The sequence below is a fragment of the Nyctereutes procyonoides genome, unplaced genomic scaffold (genome assembly GCF_905146905.1).
Source record: "Nyctereutes procyonoides isolate TBG_1078 unplaced genomic scaffold, NYPRO_anot_genome, whole genome shotgun sequence".
NCBI classification, from domain to species: Eukaryota; Metazoa; Chordata; class Mammalia; order Carnivora; family Canidae; genus Nyctereutes; species Nyctereutes procyonoides.
In genome coordinates, this window is record NW_026575047.1 from 19,537,607 (window position 1) to 19,556,290 (window position 18,684).

The following is an 18,684-nucleotide window of genomic DNA, read 5'->3' on the forward strand; positions in this document are numbered from 1 at the left end:
ACTTTATGGTATATCAGTTGTATTTCAAAAAAAGATTACAAGAAAAAAAAAGTTAAATAACTTGTGTAAGGTGATACTTGGTCAGACCCAAGATACAAACCTGTTCTGAAGCCAGGCCTAGCCCTATCTGAGTTGCCACCTGGGGTAGTCTGTAGTTGCTCTCAGTCACCACCAGATGGTAGTATTGTTGAATAGAAATACATGCAGGGAAAATTTGGGGCTCCTCTGTTGCTTTTAGTTATAAAAGATGATTGTCAAACTTGGGGGTGAAAACAAAAATATATCTGACCCTTATGGAATATGCATCACCACTATCTTTGCAATTTTCCTACTTTATAGGGATTTACAGGGAACAGAGGAACAGGTTAAATGGCACCATCAGGATACAGTCAACAATATTCAGACTAAAAATATACGATCCAAATTTTTCAACAAACCATAAAGAAAATCCCAGGGTGGGGGAGCATTTAGATTAAAAATTACTTCAGAAATATATCAACCAAATGTGGTGTGTCAACTTGTTTCAACCACGATTTAGGCAAACCACTGTAAAAACATTTTTTTGAGGGAAACTTTTAGCTATTTTTAGAAACATGATATTATGGAGCTTTTTTTAAAATACAGCATGGGTGGGGATCCCTGGGTGGCGCAGCAGGTTTAGCCCCTGCCTTTGGCCCAGGGCGTGATCCTGGAGACCCGAGATCAAATCCCACGTCGGGCTCCCGGTGCATGGAGCCTGCTTCTCCCTCTGCCTATGTCTCTGCCTCTCTTTCTCTCTGTGTGTGTGACTATCATAAATAAATAAAATTTAAAAAAAAAAAAATACAGCATGGGTGACATTGTGATTTTTTTTTTTTTTAAAGAGTCCTTATCCTGGGAAATCCCTGGGTGGCTCAGGGGTTGAGCGCCTGCCTGCCTTTGGCCCAGGGTGTGATACTGGGGTTCCGGGATCGAGTCCCGTGTCGGGCTCACTGCATGGAGCCTGCTTCTACCTCTGTATGTGTCTCTGCCTCTCTCTTTCTCTCTCTCTCTCTCTGTGAGTCTCTCATGAATAAATGAAATCTTTAAAAAAAAGTCCATATCCTTTTGAAGTAAGTACTAAAATATTTATAAGTGAAATAAATCTGAGCTAGGATTGAAAATGGTTTAAATAGTGTTTTTTAAAGATTTTATTTATTTATTTGAGAGAGAGAGAAAGTGGGAGCAGAATAGGATGGAGAGGCAGAGATAGAAGCAGGCTCCCCACTGAGCAGGGAATACAACTTGGGGCTTGATCCTGTGACCCTGCGATCATGACATGAGCCAAAGACAGATGCTTAATCTACTGAGTTATACAGGAGCCTCTAAATGTTTTTTTTTTTTTTTAAGTGATAAATGTTAGGAATAGCCTGAAATTTGGGAACCTTTAAATATACACATTAATTCATTCAACAAACATCCTTTGAACAGCTACTTTATCTCAGGCATGTTATTCAGCTGTGGAACATTTTCAGAACAGTGAATTTAAAAAGGAGGTGGTATAAATGACTGCCCTCACTGATAAGGGGAGCAGCAGTGAAAGAGTGATGAGAGTGAATTATGGGTAATGACTGCCCTCACTGATAAGGGGAACAGCAGTGAAAGAGTGATGAGAGTGAATTATGCGTACTTATAAGATTTGAGATTTTTTGTTTGTTTAAAGATTTAATTTATTCATGAGAGAGAGAGAAGGAAAGGCAGAGACATAGGCAGAGGGAGAAGCAGGCTCCATGTAGGAAGCCCGATATGGGACCTGATCCAGGGACTCCAGGATCATGCCCTGAGCTAAAGGCAGACGATCAACCACTGAGCTAGGAGTCCTGTCCTGAGTTTTTTTTTTTTTTTTTAAGTAAACCTTCTAATATCACAACCATAAAGAACAGTGTACAAGTAATAATTATATAGAATAAAGATTTTTTACAAAGTGAATACCCTATGTGGCCAGCACTCAGGAAGAGTTGAATTTTGAACAAAATGTTGCTTAAAGTAATGGATCTGGACTAGAGTAGAAATGGGGATCTTAAGCAAAGAAAGAATTACAATTGCAAGAGCAACATACCTCCTAAAGTTCTGGGCTAAACATTACCTGGGAGATACGAGACTTGAAAAAGTATCTGTGGATCTGTAGGAGTCTCAGGGCAACTTAATGAGCAGAATATAGAATATATTATGTGTATATGTATTTTACACTAAAGGTCAAAACTTGTGCTCTTTATAACTGAGGAACACATTTTTTTAAAAGAGATTTTATTTATTCATTCATGAGAGAGAGGTTAGAGACATAGGCAGAGGAGGACTTGGATGTGGAACTCGATCCCCAGAACCCTGAGATCGTCCCTGAGCCAAAGGCAGACGCTAAACCACAGAGAGCCACCCGGGCATCCTGAGGAATAAGTATTTATTAAATTCATTAAGTCAACTCTTATTTAAGAGTGTTTTTGTTATTTTTTTGCAGCTGTTATCAACTTTTTGGGTTTATACACTTGGTTTATAACTTTGGGTTATAACTTTTCACACGGTCATATCCAAAGCTGGAGCTGTTTTCATATAAGAGGCCTAGCCTAGGCTCATTTGATATTTAAAAAGCATCTCTTTGGAGGAGTTTCTTCTCCCTTCTTTTTTTTAAGTTTTATTTATCTTTTTAGTAATCTCTATATAGGACTCGAACTCACAACACTGAGGTCAAGAGTTACATGCTCTTTTGACTGAGCCAGCCTGGTGCCCTTGGAAGAGTTTCTTAACAATTGATTATCTCTAACAGTAAGGCCATATCCCATTTTACTAATAAGGAAACAGGCACAGATAGGCTAAGTAACTTGTCCATGGTCATACCACACAGTCATTTGGTGGCAAAGCTGCTATTCAGATTAGACCAAAGCTGGCTGGCTTGAGAGTAATTAAAAAAGGGTCATTGTGAAGATTCTCTGTTAATAAATATAAGTTACTTAAAGCAATGCCTGACTCCAAGTATATAATAATTGTTAGGTATCATTAATATTATTATTGTCATTATCATTACTTTAGAGAGAAATTCTGGTAGCACACAGAAATCTCCTTCCCCACAGGGGAAGAAATTTCACTTGTCTTTAGGTGGATGAGTTGCTTTGAGGTTGCCATACTTAAACAGTATAGATGAAACATACATTTAAAAACATCAATTTTGGGGGCTTTTTGAATTTATAAATTTTTAAATCCCCATGAAAGTAATTTCACGGGGACAGAGTGGCCAACGGCCTGCAGAGCAACATGCCTAAGTTTTAGTGTGACTACTGCGACACATACCTCACCCATGAATCTCCATCTGTGAGAAAGACACACTGCAGTGGTAGGAAACACAAAGAGAATGTGAAAGACTACTATCAGAAATGGATGGAAGAGCAGACTCAGAGCCTGATCAACAAAACAACTACTGCATTTCAGCAAGGAAAGATGCCTCCTACTCCATTTTCTGCTCCTCCTCCTGCAGAGGCAATGATCCCACCTTCCCCCAGTCTCCCGGGTCCTCCTCGCCCTGGTATGATGCAGGCCCGCCATATTGGGGGGGTCCTCCTCGCCCTGGTATGATGCAGACCCGCCATATTGGGGGCCCTCCCATGATGCCAGTGATGGGCCCTCCTCCTCCTGGGATGATGCCAATGGGACCTGCTCCTGGAATGAGGCCACCTATGGGAGGCCACATGCCAATGATGCCTGGGCCCCCAATGATGAGACCTCCTGCCCATCCCAAGATGGTGCCTACTTGGCCAGGAATGACTCGACCAAACAGATAAGGAGAGATAGGAATCTCTTTATATTCAGTTTATATTACTTGTTCTACTTCATCAGGAGATCATGGTGCTGTGACTCTGGGTGTTTTCTAACAGCATGACAAGGAAGACTTGCTTCCCCTTCCTATCAGAGAATAGTTTTTGCAGGGGAGTAGTGGGACCAAAAAAAGGCACAAATTTTCATTTGTATTGTGAAATGTGAAAATAAAAGTGCCAACTGTTTTAGTTAAAAAAAAAAGTAATTTCACATGTGTTTGAGTAAAGTTTGTTTTCTGTTGAGAACGTAAGATAAATGAATTTCAACTCTTCCAATTCCTGTTATAACAGAATTTAAGCAGAATGGTGGTAAGTCCTATCTCTCTGTGATTACGGGAAGAGGAAACCACAGCCAAGGAGGAGTTGCACGCATCAAACCAGCCGTCATTAAATACCTCACAAGCCATAGCTTCAGGTGAGTATAGATTTCTCTTATTGATCATGGCAATTGCCCATACAGATAGTAAACATTAATAGTATGCTCAGATGATTTACTAAAATAGCCAGCTAAATTTAACCATCTGATTTTAGTCACAGATTCATACTCAAATTATGATATAACATTCCCTGATGGATTTATGATGTTCAGAAAACTAGAAACGAAAGAAAAAATGTGTTCCTTTTTGAAGTAATTACCTGACAAAACTATTTCTATCATAAATTTAAAATCTAACGGAAAGTATGTATAGTTGTATTTCTTTGATAATGTGTTATCTAAAATAGATTATATATCACCAGTGTGTGTGTTGTGTGTGTGTGTGTGTGTATATATATACACACACAACACACACACCAGTTTAAAGTTACTATTATTCCTTTATTCCTTTGTGGATTTTGGAAGGCATTGGAGGTTTCTGCTAAAATATGATTATAATTTGGATTTTTTAAACTTTAGCAGAAGTCAGTAGTAATTTATACATCTTCAATAAGTCAAGTGCCATTAATGATCTTAGCTGATAAACATGAAATGTCCTTTTTCATTAAGTGATTATAAGTCAGTAACAGGAAATGACAAGAAAAGTCCAAGAATAAAGGTCTGTTGATGGATAGATTCCTTGAGGATGTTTATAATTAGGTACCAACCTCCCCCCACCTTCTAATTTTAGTTAGCGTAGCATATTTTGTTTATGCCATGTAAAAAATGTTGTTTGGCTACATTATAGAAAATGGTAGCATTAATTCTGATCATGAAAACATGACATTTTAGAGTTTCTATTACAAAAGGAATAGTTCAGGACTAGAACATTATCATGTTAGTATTAATTATCTCTTGTAGAGACCAGTGTTTTTTAATTTCACACTGAGGGACTTGGAAGCATATCATGGCCTGATGAATTAGACTTACTGATTATGTTAGAGATTTCTTTTTAGTGTTCAATGAATAATAAAATAATTTAATACAGACATCATCTTACCGTTGATACAGCATGCGCTTCTTCATGAAGGTCAGATTCAGGCTTGAGAGTTTTGAAAAGTCTTAAATAACTTTTAGGTTAGGAGTAACCCCTAGCCTTAGGATTATTTATTTTTACAGTGGATTATAAGGTCCATAAGCATAGATAATGGTCCCGGATGATTGACTTAAAAAGGAGAGTACTTTGATAGTAAATATTACATTTAGCAAAGACATTTGGAATTGATTACATGCATGATATATTCCTTAACCAGTTTGAAGTTTTTACCTAAAATAACTCTTTTTTTCATTTCTGTAGGTTCTCTGAAATTAAACCAGGGTGCTTGAAAGTCATGCTAAAGTAAAAAAAAAAAAAAAAAAATCCTTGATTTAGAGTGTGAAGGTTTGTAGGTTAAAATTTGTTTATTTGTGATAATTTAGTCAATTTCCTGTAAATATGTGTTTATTATTCGAAATGTCCAGTTGTAACAAAACATTATGATGTTTTTCAGAATTCAAGAGAAGTTTAATTTTTTACTGAATCAAATGCCAAATAGGTTGTCTGTTAAAAATATTAAAGAGAATTTTTATTGATTATAAAATGTCTAAGAAAATTATCAGCTGCAGTTTTAAAGTTTGAAGTGCTCTGATTCTTTCTCAGAAAATGTTACCTTTATATAAATTGTTGTTTAACATTTAGTAAAATTCTAAAGGCATCTTTGAGAGGTTTTTAAAGTGCTTTGAGACCTGGTTCATGCCCATCAAAGCCTTGTATTAAAAGAAGAAGGAAATCTGACAAAAAACACTTGAATACTTTTGATTTCAAAACTAACTACAAAAAACCATTTCATTTTGCCATATTCTACAGGAAGGAAGACATGCCGTTTGCACTTTCTTTTGTTTTGTATATATCTTGATCTCTTACCTTATGTTGCGTGTATGTGTGCATTTTCTAGGAGGAAAGTTGGAGCCTGAGATTATATTACACTTTTATACTTTCTGTAGACAGAAAAGTTTTTAGAGAAGGAGAAATGGTGAGGTATCGACCAAGTATTGGTGTCTTACTGAACTTCTAGAGCTGTGTAAGTGGTTTTCAAGATGATACTAAAGAACTATATTTTATATTTGAGGCATATGATTTCTAAACTGCAGTAGGCCAAAGTCCTATTAATTTAAAACAAATATAGAAAACATTTTTGATATAATCTTAAAAGGAATCTTTACAATTTAAACGTTTTTTACATTTGTTTTTAAGATGAGCCAACTTTCTGAAAGGAAACTTTCATTGACTTCTTTTTTGTGTGAGCTATAAAAAGTCTTATTAATATGTCAATTATAATTTCATTTATACAAGTTTAGTGTGGTAAAGTATAGTTTTCCAATATGAAACAATGGTTTGAGTAAATTTGACTTTGGATATAGAGAATATTTCCAATATATGTAATTTAACAAATGGTTATGTTGCTTTTTTGATAAGCTTAAAAGTCATTTGGATCAGGAATTACAGGGTTGAGTTGTTACTGAAAGAATCCTGAATTACAGAATGTTTTCTCAAAAGAACAGACATTTTAATGAAAATAAAACTCAAAAACACATTTTTACATATCATGAAAGCATGCTTTTAAAAGAGCTGTATCATTAAATTTATTTCCACAAAAATAAAAATGTTTATTATTTAGAAACAGTGAGTGGTATTGAAATATTATTCTTGTTTGATAATAATTTGTTAAAAAAATCCAACAGTTTAGCATATGTTTTTTATAATATCTAGAAGAGTTATATACATTAAAAATAAAGCAGTTCAAGAACTTACTATAAAAATATAGTTAATGAAATAAATATTTCTATGTATAAATTAATATGATTTAAGAAATGTGAATAACAATGCTAAATCTGAAGTTATTCAAGTGTGTGCAGCTGCATACTCACTTTCCATGTTTTCATATTTCTTCACCCGGTTTTAAAAAGCTTCACTTTTGTGCACTTCAGCTAAATTTATTTCATTGTTATTATAATTATGATTAATGTGGGAGCAATCAAAAAGAACAAGGGATGAGGTATTTTGTGGGCAGAAACCAAATGAAACAAGCTATGTTTTTTTGCTGTACCAACCTTAATTTTAGGCTTTATTTTGGTAAATCTAGGGTATTTTTTTCTCTTTTTATTTTATTTATTTATTCTTGAGACCCACACAGAGAGACAGAGAGAGGCAGAGACACAGGGAGAGGGGGAAGCAGACTCCATGCAGGGAGCCTGACATGGGACTCGATCCCGGGTCTCCAGTATCAGACCCTGGGCTGAAGGCAGTGCTAAACCACTGAGCCACCCAGGCTGCCCTAGGGTATTTTTTCTTAATCATCATTCATAAGTATGTAGGGAAATTTTGAGTATCTCAAGTGTTTTTATGAAGTTGTTTAATCCTAAACTGCCTCCTGCCCAACTGACTAGCATAGTTTAAACAACATGTAATTATGAAAGAAAACTTTATAGTTTCTCCTTTCTTGTTTTGCCCATTTCTAAATTCTGTATGCCAAAGGTAAACATAGTTTGGGGATTATCAGATTCTTCTCTTGCTCATTCCAAACCCTATATGTCAAAAGTAGAAACTGTAGGGAGTTATCAGTTATCAAAGTTTTCAGGTATTGGTATATTTGTGCTAATACATGATGACTCGTTAGAATGGCTCTTCACAAGTGTATCAATGTTCTAAAAGTACACCACTTCTGTAGTTTGGAAGGTCTTAGTAACAATTACATCTTTTCAGTAGTCTTCTCTTCTACCAGGAGAAAAAAAGAGAACTAATGTAGAAACCACAGGGGAAAGTGGGTTGGACTAAGGAGTCTCTCTCTCTCTCTCTCTCTCTCTCTCTCTCTCTTTTTTTAAAGGAGTCTCTTTAACAGTATTTTCAAATCATCTACTTCCTTCAACATGAGACATGGAAGCATGTTATCTTGGATTTATTGGCTGTTCATATATCTCTATTATTTTCAAGTTGAGTTTTTTCCCCCCCAATTTATTAGTGTTTCCATACTATTTACAATTCTATGGCCTTTAAATATAGGACATATTATGTAGTAGAAATTCGGACTTACACTTTTAAAGTGTCTTTGGTATTATAACACATTTTGAGAGGAAAAGCTAACCAATTCTGTTGGATTGTTTCCAGTCCTTATTTTGGTCTTTCTCTTTTTAAATTCAAGTGTTTTGTGTGCTTAGAAAAAGGATGTTATAATAGCAAGATTGGTTATTTCTGAGCTGGAAATTGGAAACTCTTGAGACTCAGGAAATTGCTCTGACAATGTTTTAACTGCTCTCAATTTAAGAAAATGACAAAATGTATTTAAAAAAGACAAAAATAATGTGTGCTGTTTTTCCAAGTGGTTTTTCTAAGTGCTTTTCCATTGTGCAATGAAGTGAAGTTTGGTAATTTTCTGTGTAGTGGTTAAATATTGCTTATTTTTATTTACATAGTAAAATGTGTACAAAAAAAGTGTCATTTCAAAGGTAATTTATGTAGAATGTATGTTAATGGTGCTTATTTTTAAAATGTAATTCAAGTTTACATATTACTTAATGCCTCTACAGAATTTAGTAGAGAAGCAAGGCTGGAATACATGGATATCCCGAAGAGCCTTTTGTAACTTAACATTATCTAATGACAGACTTTATTATTTTCCTTAAAGTTGAGCAGTTGACTTTTATGGTCCAAATGATGAACCTGTTATTAACAAATGATTGAAATTAACCACAAAACTTCTCATTAAAATGTAATATTGCAGCTATCAGTTGGAGAATATATTATAAAATTTTCAGACAGTATATCAGAAATGAAATGTTTTTATTTGTACTATAAAGAAAATGTAATTTTGCTGTTAACTCTGTACTTTTTTATTGAAAATGTTTTATAACTTTGCTTTTAAAATTTCTTATGAAACCATTTGCAAATTACATACTTAATTTAATAAAGTACTTTAGCCATGGTCCAGTGTGAGGAAATCCTTCATTTGATATGGTAGGGTTAGTAGTTTAAGTATTAAAATGTGTCTTTTATAAAAAAAAAAAAAAGAAAGAAAGAAAGAAAGAAAGAAAAGAAATGGGCAGCCCCTGTGGCTCAGTGGTTTAGCGCCACCTTCAGCCCAGGGTGTGATCCTGGAGGCCCGGGATTGAGTCCTGCTTCGGGCTCCTTGCATGGAGCCTGCTTCTCCCTCTGCCTATGTCTCTGCCTCTCTCTCTCTCTCTCTCTCTCTCTCTCTCTCTGTCTCTCATGAATAAATAAACGAAATCTTTAAAAAATATATATACACATAAAACACATTTTTAAATACACATAAAACAACTTTGTAATTTCAAGGGAAAGAAGAAGTTCATAAAAATTTTATTTCTGTACCACAACTTTTATTCTTATTTAAATTATTTTGTTATAGCAAATTGGGATCCACTTTTGAACCAGATAAATGAATTAGCTAGGTTTATCTTTTCACACCTTTGTATCTTTTGACTGATGGCAAAATTAGGAATTGTGGCTCTGAGAAACTCAAGTAATACTTTAATTAATATTAAAGACCTTTGAACTTTATTCACTCCAAAGCAGAATAATTCACTCATTTGGCAAGGACTTAAAAATATCTCTTCAACAAATATTTATTGAGTACTTGTTACTGGGGATACAGTCTGAGATAGAGTTTCTACCTGAAGGTATCTTATAATTCTCATCAACTATCTGTGTATAGTTATTTATACTATGAAACACTTCCATATATGTTATATTTTAAGGCTCAAGAATATCTTACTACATAAGTGTCTTACAAAGCCTTAGAGAGGTTGACTTAGTTGCATGTTAAGGACAGAGATAAGACTCGAACCTGAGTTCTCTGACTCCTATGAGAGAGCAATTACATTTTTCATGAGTAAGAAAAGAAAGAATACCTTATTATCTCCAACTAAGAGAGATGTGGCTCCACAGTGTATGTCTTTGAAAAACTGCCACTTATAAAGCTGCCTTCCTCCTTCATACAAAGGAAGCTGATACCATGGAGTTTTCCTGATGATAAAGATAAAAGTTTCTTTCTCTCTTAATATAAAATTCCAGAGATAGAGACTCCAGGACTTATGGGCATGCTCTTTTCCATGAAGTTTTTGGAGATCAAGGACTCCTATCATACCCAAGGTGTAGCTTTCAATTCCTAAACCATGGTGTGTGGCTAGAGCTCAAATCATCGCATCTGCATTCTGTTGGTGGAAGGACAAAGACAACAGGAGTGATGGGCAAGTACCAGTGATCTTTTATAGAAGATTTTTGGAAGTTGCCATACAACACTTCCATCTAAGTCTTACTGGTCAGAACTTAGTCATGTGCTCACGTCTAGCAAGAGACGCTGGGAAGTCATCCTAATTCAGTGTATGGTCAGCTACAATTTGGGCGTTCTCTTGGAGGAAAGCGACTGTGTGTTAGGGGAATTTGTAGTTTCTGCCACATCATTTTTGATTGTTGGATGCAAATAATGTGAAAATCAGTTCCTGCTGCATTCCTTCACTATATCTTTGTCAGTGATTACCTGTGCTAGGAATAATAAAGAGGAAATCATAGTTGTATTTATTTTGACTTAATATTCAGATGATATCACTAAGCAACATAACTGATTAGGTAGGGTAGTGGTTGCTGAAGGTTGGGGTGATTGTAGCAATTTCTTAAAATAAGGCAAAAACGAAGTTTGCTGCATTGATTGACTCTTCCTTTTATGATGATTTCTCTGTATCGTGTGATGCTGTTGGATAGATTTTACCCATAGCTGACCTTTCAGAATTGGAGTCAGTCCTTCACACCCTGCCATTGCTTTCTCAATGAAGTTTTCTTGATAACTAAATCCTTTGTTGTCATTTCAACAGTCTTCACAGCTGCTTCACCAGGAGTGGATTCCATCTCAAGAGACCACTTTCTTTGTTCGTCCATAAGAAGCAACTTCTCATCTGTTAAAAGTTTTATGACATTGCAGCAATTCAGTCACATCTTCATGCCCTACTTCTCATTCTTGTTCTCTTGCTGTTTCCACCATAGCTATGGTTACTTTTTCCACTGAGGTCTTGAATCCTTCCATGTCATCCATGGGAGTTGGATGTCCCAAACTCCTGTTAATGTTGATATTTTGACCTCTTCTCATGAATCAGGAATGTTCTTAATGGCACTGAGAATGGTGAATCCTTTCCAGAAGGCTTTCAGGTCCATTAGAGGAGTTACTATTTTATGACAGCTACTGCCTTATGAAATATGTTTCTTAACTAGTAAGACTGGGAAGTCAAAATGACTCCTTGATCTGCAGAATGGATGTTGTGTTAGCAGTCATGAAAACAACAATAATCTTGTCCACCTCCATCAGAGCTCTTGGATAAACAGGCGCATTATCAATGAGCAGTCATATTTTGAAGGGAATCTTTTCTAAGCAGTAGGTCTGAACTGTGGGCTTAAAATATTTAGTAAACCATGTTACAACGGATGTGCTGTCATTCAGCTTTGTTCCATTTAGAGAGCATAGGGAGAGTAGGCTTAGCATAATTGTTAAGGGCCCTAGGTTTTTGGAATGGTAAACAAAAGCCTCAACTCAAAGACACCAGCTGCAATAGCTGTTAGAAGGCTGTTTTATCTACATCAAAACTCTGTTGTTGAGTGTAGCCACCTTTGTTAAGGGTCTTAACTAGGTCCCCTGGGTAACTTGCTGCAGCTTCTACATCAGCACTGGCTGCTTCACTTGCACTTTGATGTTCCGGAGGCAGCTTCTTTCCCTAAACCTCATGAACCACCCTCTTCTAGCTTCAGACTTTTCTTCTGCAGCTTCCTCACCTCTCAGTCTTCATAGAATTGAAGAGTTAGGATCTTTTTCTGGATTGGGCTTTGGCTTAAGGGAATTACATAGTTGGTTTGATCTTCTACAGATCACTCATACTTTCTCCCTATCAGCGCTAAGGCTGTTTCACTCTCTTACCATGTTTTCACTGAAGTAGCATTTATACTTTTCCTTCAAGAACTTTCCATTTGCATTCACAACTTGGCTGACTGGCCCAAGAGGTCTAGCTTTTGGCCCATCTTGGCTTTTGACAAGTCTTCCTCAATCATTTTTAGTTTTTGATTTAAAGTGAGTGACTCCTTTCATTTGAGCACTTAGAGGCAAATTGTAGGGTTATTAGTTGGCCTAATTTCAATATTGTATCTCAGGAAATAAGCCCAAGGAGAGGGAGAGAGATGGGGGAGCAGCCACTGGGGAGTCAACACACATAGAACAATTACCAATTAAGTTTCCCATCTTTTTTTTTTTTTTAGAGGTTAATATCTTTGTTGAACACAGAAATATTTTGCTGCTTCTAAGGAGCTATATTCATTTATTTATGAGAAACACACACAGAGAGAGAGAGAGAGGCAGAGACAGGCAGAGGGAGAAGTAGGCTCCATGCAAGGAGCCCTATGTGGGACTTGATCCCAGGTCTCCAGGATCACATCCTCGGCTGCAGGCGGCGCTAAACCGCTGCGCCACTGGGGCTGCCCCTAAGTTTCCCATCTTATGTAAGCCCCACAGCTCGTGGTCCTCAAAAACCATTATAGTAGTACAAAGATTACTGATCACAGATCACTGTAACAAATAATAATATAATAATAATAATAAAAGCTTGAAGTATTCTGAGAAATAATAATAATAATAATAATAATAATAATAATAATAATAAAAGCTTGAAATATTCTGAGAATTACCAAAACATGTCAAGGAGCTACAAAATAAGCAAATGCTGTTGGAAAAATGGCACCAATAGATTTGCTTGATGCAGGGTTGCCACAGACCTTCATTTTGTAAAAACACAGTATCTGTGAAGTGCTTTAAAGCAAAATGAAATGAAATGAGATATGTCTTGTAGTTGTCCATCTGATTGAATGCACAGTATAATGCTTTTTGTTTTGTTTTGTGTTTTGGTAGCTTCTACTATCCCAGAAATGTATCTAATACATAGAATTGGGGACTCAAAAATCAGTGGAAACAACTAAATTGAACCTAAATCTGATCAAGCCTTAGAGGCAATTGTACGTAGATCTTAACCAATTTATATGAATTACAGAGGATAGAGGACTATGTCAACACCATGGGATGTAACCACCAAAAGACAGACTGTGGGATGCTCTAACAACATAGTTTCTTCAAATAAATTACGAAGGAAAAAAAGCACAGATGGAAAGGGAACCTAAACATTAAGATGGAAGAGGCATATCAACCAATTGAAATTTGTGGACTTTACTTGATCAGCAAAAAACTTAAGTTTTTTTAAGTAAGACGATGGCAGTGTAAACATTGGACAATTATATTAAAGACCTATTTGTCCATTTATCTCTTTATTAATTTTAGGGATGATACTGTAAGCATACTAGGAAAAATCCAGTTTTACCCCCTCCTTTCTCTTTCTCTTCCTTGTGTAAGGAAAAACCCAGTCCTTCCTCCTGGTGTTATCTTTTCTGTGTCTCTTTACTACACACACAAAATACCTTCCTCTGTTCACCAAAGTGTGGAGTTTCTCCCCACACCAAGCAATTCTCTTGACACAAGTTGGGTGGCTACAATTCAACTCGATTCATGTACTATCTACCCAGAGAAAATGTCCACAAGTTAAGGATTCAGTCCCACAAGACTGTCAGACTGTCATCCCATCTCAGTTACCAGTTGCAAGTAGTAGGTCTCTAGGTTACCTACAACTTCTGTCCAACTTGGCTGTAAATCATAGATTCCCACAATGCCCCCTCCCCCCATGGTTTGATACATTATCACCAGAGTGGCTCACAGAACTCAAGGTAACACTTCCTTATGTAAACCAGATTATTAAAAGATATGGTAAAGGACACAGATGAACAGCCAGATGAAGAGACCCCTACGGTGAGATCTGGGAGGGTCCCCAGTGTGGGTGCTTCTGTCCCCATGGAGTTGGGATGCATCACCCTTCCTATTTGGATACGTTCATCCATCTGGAAGCTCTAAACCCTGTAGTATTGGAATGTTAATGAAGTCTTCCTCACATAGGCATGATCAATTATTAACCCCGATTGCCAGCCCCTTTCCTGCCTCTGAAGATGAGAGCTCGGACTGAAAATTCCAAGTTTCTGATCATGGTTTGGTTTTTCTTTCTGGTGGTCAGCCTCTATCCATGAACCCACCCCCAGAGTCACCTCAGTAGAATAAAAGATGCTGCTAGTGCACTTATTACTTAGAAACATGGGCTTTAGGAGCCTTGGGGTCAAAAACAAATATCAGAACAAGAAATTCTCCTAGTGTTTTTATCACTTGGGAAATGAGTGCAAGGGTTTCAGGAGCTCTGCCAGGAAATACGGGCAGAGACCAATATATTCTTTCAATGTGATTATATTTTTTAGAGTCTTTACTTTTTGAAAAAGGGATACATGCTAAAATACATAAAATGATGAGATATCTGGAATTTACTTAAAATGAAGTGTGTGGGGGTACTTAGAAAATAAGATTGGTCTAAGTTGGTAAATGTTGAAGCTGGGGTTTCATTAATCTTTGGTTCTACTTTCGAATATGTTCAAAACTATAATAAGTATTTTTAAAAAGTCGGTAGAAGACCTAGAGGAGTGAACTCTAGATTTGATCAGGGGGTGACTTCCAGGACACTGCAGAATTAACCTCCTGCCACCTCTGCCATGATTAAAAGTCCACCATGGCATCATTGCCACACCTGGCTCTCCTGTACTCTCTCTGTACTCAGAACTGGTGACTAGACACCAGAAAACTTGCTGTGAAAACCCTGACCTCTCCATAACTTGATGTTTTATTGGATGAGACATAGTAGGTGGATAGCCTTCAACTTACTTCTGCCTCCGCATTTCATAAGAGTATTATCTAGTTGGTGTAAACTATTGTATCTAGATTTTTACCTGCTGGAGAGGTCTAGGATATGTAGTTTTAAACTTCTCAGTTTCTATAGTACAAAAAGGCTAATTAGAAGAAAGTGTTGCCAGAGGATGAATTATCAAATGTCCATATTGACAATACTAGTGGTATTTGTCATCTCAGACAGTAGAAATAAAATGGGTTTATGCAATTATTGCAAAAGCTTGTGTGTCAACTGGGGTATGTAGATGTATGCCAGGGACTACCACAAGTCTAGGATAAAGGTGGCAGATCGTTCAAGAGCATTAGTTTCACTCAATGGCAAATAACGCACATTATTATTTAATGTATCTTATTTGGATATTAAAACAAAAATGGATAAATTGTGGAGAAGAACAGGCAATTTTGCCCCCAATTAAAAAATCAAACAGTAGAATTCAAAGAGATTCATCTTTCAGCTATGCACCTGGATTCCCTTTCCCCAAGGCAATAGTTTACAAACTTTAGTGGACACAAGAATCATCCACACAAGGCTCAGTTAAAATACAGATTTTTGCCCTCCTTTAGACTTCCTGAATCTCAGAAGGTAGGGACCCCAATTTTAAATAAATACTTCAATGATTCTAATGTAAGTGGGCCACACCTTAAGAAATGCTACCTTAGTGGGATAGCCCATCAGAAAGACTATTCTTTTTTTGGCTACTCAAGGTAATGTTCCTTGGCTTCTACCCCAATCCTGGTTTGCAGGTCCTCAACTATAATCAGCTCTGCCATGGGACAGAAAGTTATTAAAATATATATATATATATATATATATATATATGTATATATATGTATGATTTTTAATTATATATATATATATATTTAAGCTTACACACAGCAACTTATTTAATCCTTATAAAAAATCCACTGAAGGAAATTGAGGCATAAAAAAGGTTAAGCAATTTACCTAATGTTACATAGATAAGAGGTGATGGAACCAGGATTCAAATCAAGGTAATCATGTTCCAAAGTTGCATTTAACCATGATGCATATTACCTTTCAGCAATGGTCAGACTTAAAACTTATGGAGGAGAAAACCAAGATACATTTTACCTGGTCTGTCATAGTAAATTCATGAGCCTTCCCACCCTCACTGGCAGTCCCTTCAAGGCCCTTTAAAGTCTTCACTAATTCTCTCATCGAAGTGCTTCCAGCTTCTGTCCACTGCCAAGTTACAAAGCTATTCTTTCATTTTAAAGTTTTTGTTAGAGCAGAACTCCCATTTAGTACCAAAATCTGTCTTATCGATTGTTGTGTAAAAAGTCATTTCAAAACTTAGTCTTAAAACACCAAAAATTATTCTCAGTTTCCCAGGATTCTTGGAGTGTCAGGCAGGGATCATTCTGGATTGGAGTCTTTCATAAGATTGCAACCAAGATGTGGCTTGGTGCATCTGTTTGTTGAAGGCTTGACTTGGGCTGAGAAATTCACTTCCAAGGTGATAGCTCATTTATATGGCTTGTAAGTTGGTGCTGGTTGTTGGTGGTAATCTTTAATTTCTTCCTGTGTGGGCTTCTCCTTAGGCTGCTTGAGTGTTCTTACAACATGGCAGCTTTCTCCAAAGTGGGCAATCCAGGAGAGCAAAACAGAAGCTGCAGTGCCTTTTATGACCTAAGTGTTGGAAATCTCACACCATTATTTTTGCCAAATTCTATTTGTTGGAACCCAGTCACTAGGTACAGTCCATATTCAAGGATAAGGGAATTAGATCTATTTTTTGAAGGAAAGAATGTTAAAGAATTTGTGGACATCTTTAAAAGCCCTCAGTCTGCCATGTGCCAGATATCACTAGGTACTTTACAAATGTATCCACTATAATCTTTATAACCACCCTGTGGAGGAGATATTATTGCCCAAATGACAGAGGTTGCTGGCCTACACAACAGGTATTCTTTCTATTGCAGCTTTTTTAAACAAGTATTTGGTGGTAAAATGCTTAGGAAAGCTTGGCCCCCCTCTAGCCGCAGAAAGTGAATTATGATTGGTTGAAAAAGCAATCATGGTAATCCCATTTCCTTTTGCCAGTGATTGGCTAGACGGTGGATATTTGACCAGACCAAAGGGACCTAAGGAGAATTCTAGGAAAGGTTTCCTTTACAAATACAGAGAGGAGGCACATGGAAGGAGGTGCACTCTTCTTCAGCAAGACGTGGTGTCTATATGTGATGTCTGGAATTGCAGTCACCAATGTAGTAAAATGAAGAGATACGCCTAACACCGAAGTCCATGAGCTGAGGATGGCGGAGCATAAAGAGGAAAGAATCTTTGTTCTTGATGACATCACAAAGCCACTAAATTAACCCTGGCACTGATTTTTAACCAGTTTATTACGGGAGACAATAAGCTACTTTTTACCGGGTTTTCTGTTACAGCTCCAAGAATCCTAATGAATATATCCCATGTTATTGATAAGGAAACAGATGTTCAGAGAGATTATGTTGCTTGCCCAAACTTTCTTAGCTAATAAATAGCAGAACCAGGTTTTGGATTGTGAGCTGTATATCCTAAACACCTGATACTTGTTTATTGTATCAATTAATTGATTTTTCTCCAGCAATTATCAGAAGGGAAGAGAAACACACATCAGCTGTGTTAAGCAAAGTTAGTGTTAGGTATAACAGGGAGTCAGTGTGGAAAGGAAGGGAGAAGGAATTTAGGGTGTTGTATATATGAAGTTGAAATGGTTGACTATGAGATACAGACTAGATTAGGGGTCAAGTGGATTCAAGTGGAGGATGCTGATAGAGTGGGGAATTGGAGGTGAATAAGAGAAGGTATGGTGGAGATAAAGAACAGATTCAGAAAGTGTCCGAGAGGGAAGGTGGAAGGAAGATGTAGGAAGGGAGAGAATATCAGAGTTCAAGATATTAGGACTGTGGATATTTGTTCCCCACATAGTTTGATTTGTGGCTGAGCATGGGGATGGTAGTTATCAGCATGGAGAAGGTCACAGAAGAGATATCAAATTTCTGGATCATCCATTTTAGGTACATACTGTACAGAAGGTGACAGGCAGTGAAATGGAGGGGAAGATTTAAAGCCATCTGCCTAAAGTATGGATGGATTAAAACACGTTTTCTTTATTTGCATGGTCCCCATCCTTCACACTGATAGGATCTGACTCAACACAGCTCCACTTTGAGGAAAGATTTATAAGGATTATTCTGCTTTAATCTACTGTTTTGCACATACTGGAGGGATGAGATGGATGGGGTCATCGGGAGGAACTCAGAGGATTATGGGAAATGAACAGTTTCCTAGGTCTTTGTGAAATAATTCTTTGCAGTAGGACTTCATTGTTTTGTCTGAACACCTTTTTCCTGATCATTTATCCATCTGGATATAAAAAACCAATAAAATATATTTTAAAAATTACCCACTATTTTGGTTTATCTTGGTTTCTCTGCTTGTATAAACAATTGAGAATTGATGGCACTCTCCTGAGTCTCTTTGCTAAGATTCTGATGTGGATGGATGGAGCTGCACAGTAAGAAGCTCACTGTCTTTTTAAGCTCTGAGTTAAGTTTTTCTTTTCATTGTTCAGTCTTTTTT

General features: G+C 36.7%; 1 protein-coding gene and 1 pseudogene across 1 annotated transcript in view; both read left to right on the forward strand.

Moving 5' to 3' along the window:
- The window catches only part of N4BP2 (NEDD4 binding protein 2), an 86,561-nt gene extending 77,366 nt beyond the window's left edge, over positions 1–9,195 (forward strand). The window contains 2 exon segments of the mRNA XM_055325960.1: positions 4,113–4,236; positions 5,534–9,195. Coding sequence (XP_055181935.1) covers positions 4,113–4,236; positions 5,534–5,579 — 170 coding nt within the window. The 3' untranslated portion in view covers positions 5,580–9,195.
- Positions 3,265–4,101, forward strand: LOC129510100 (U1 small nuclear ribonucleoprotein C-like; annotated as a pseudogene).
- Positions 9,196–18,684: the final 9,489 nt, after the last annotated feature.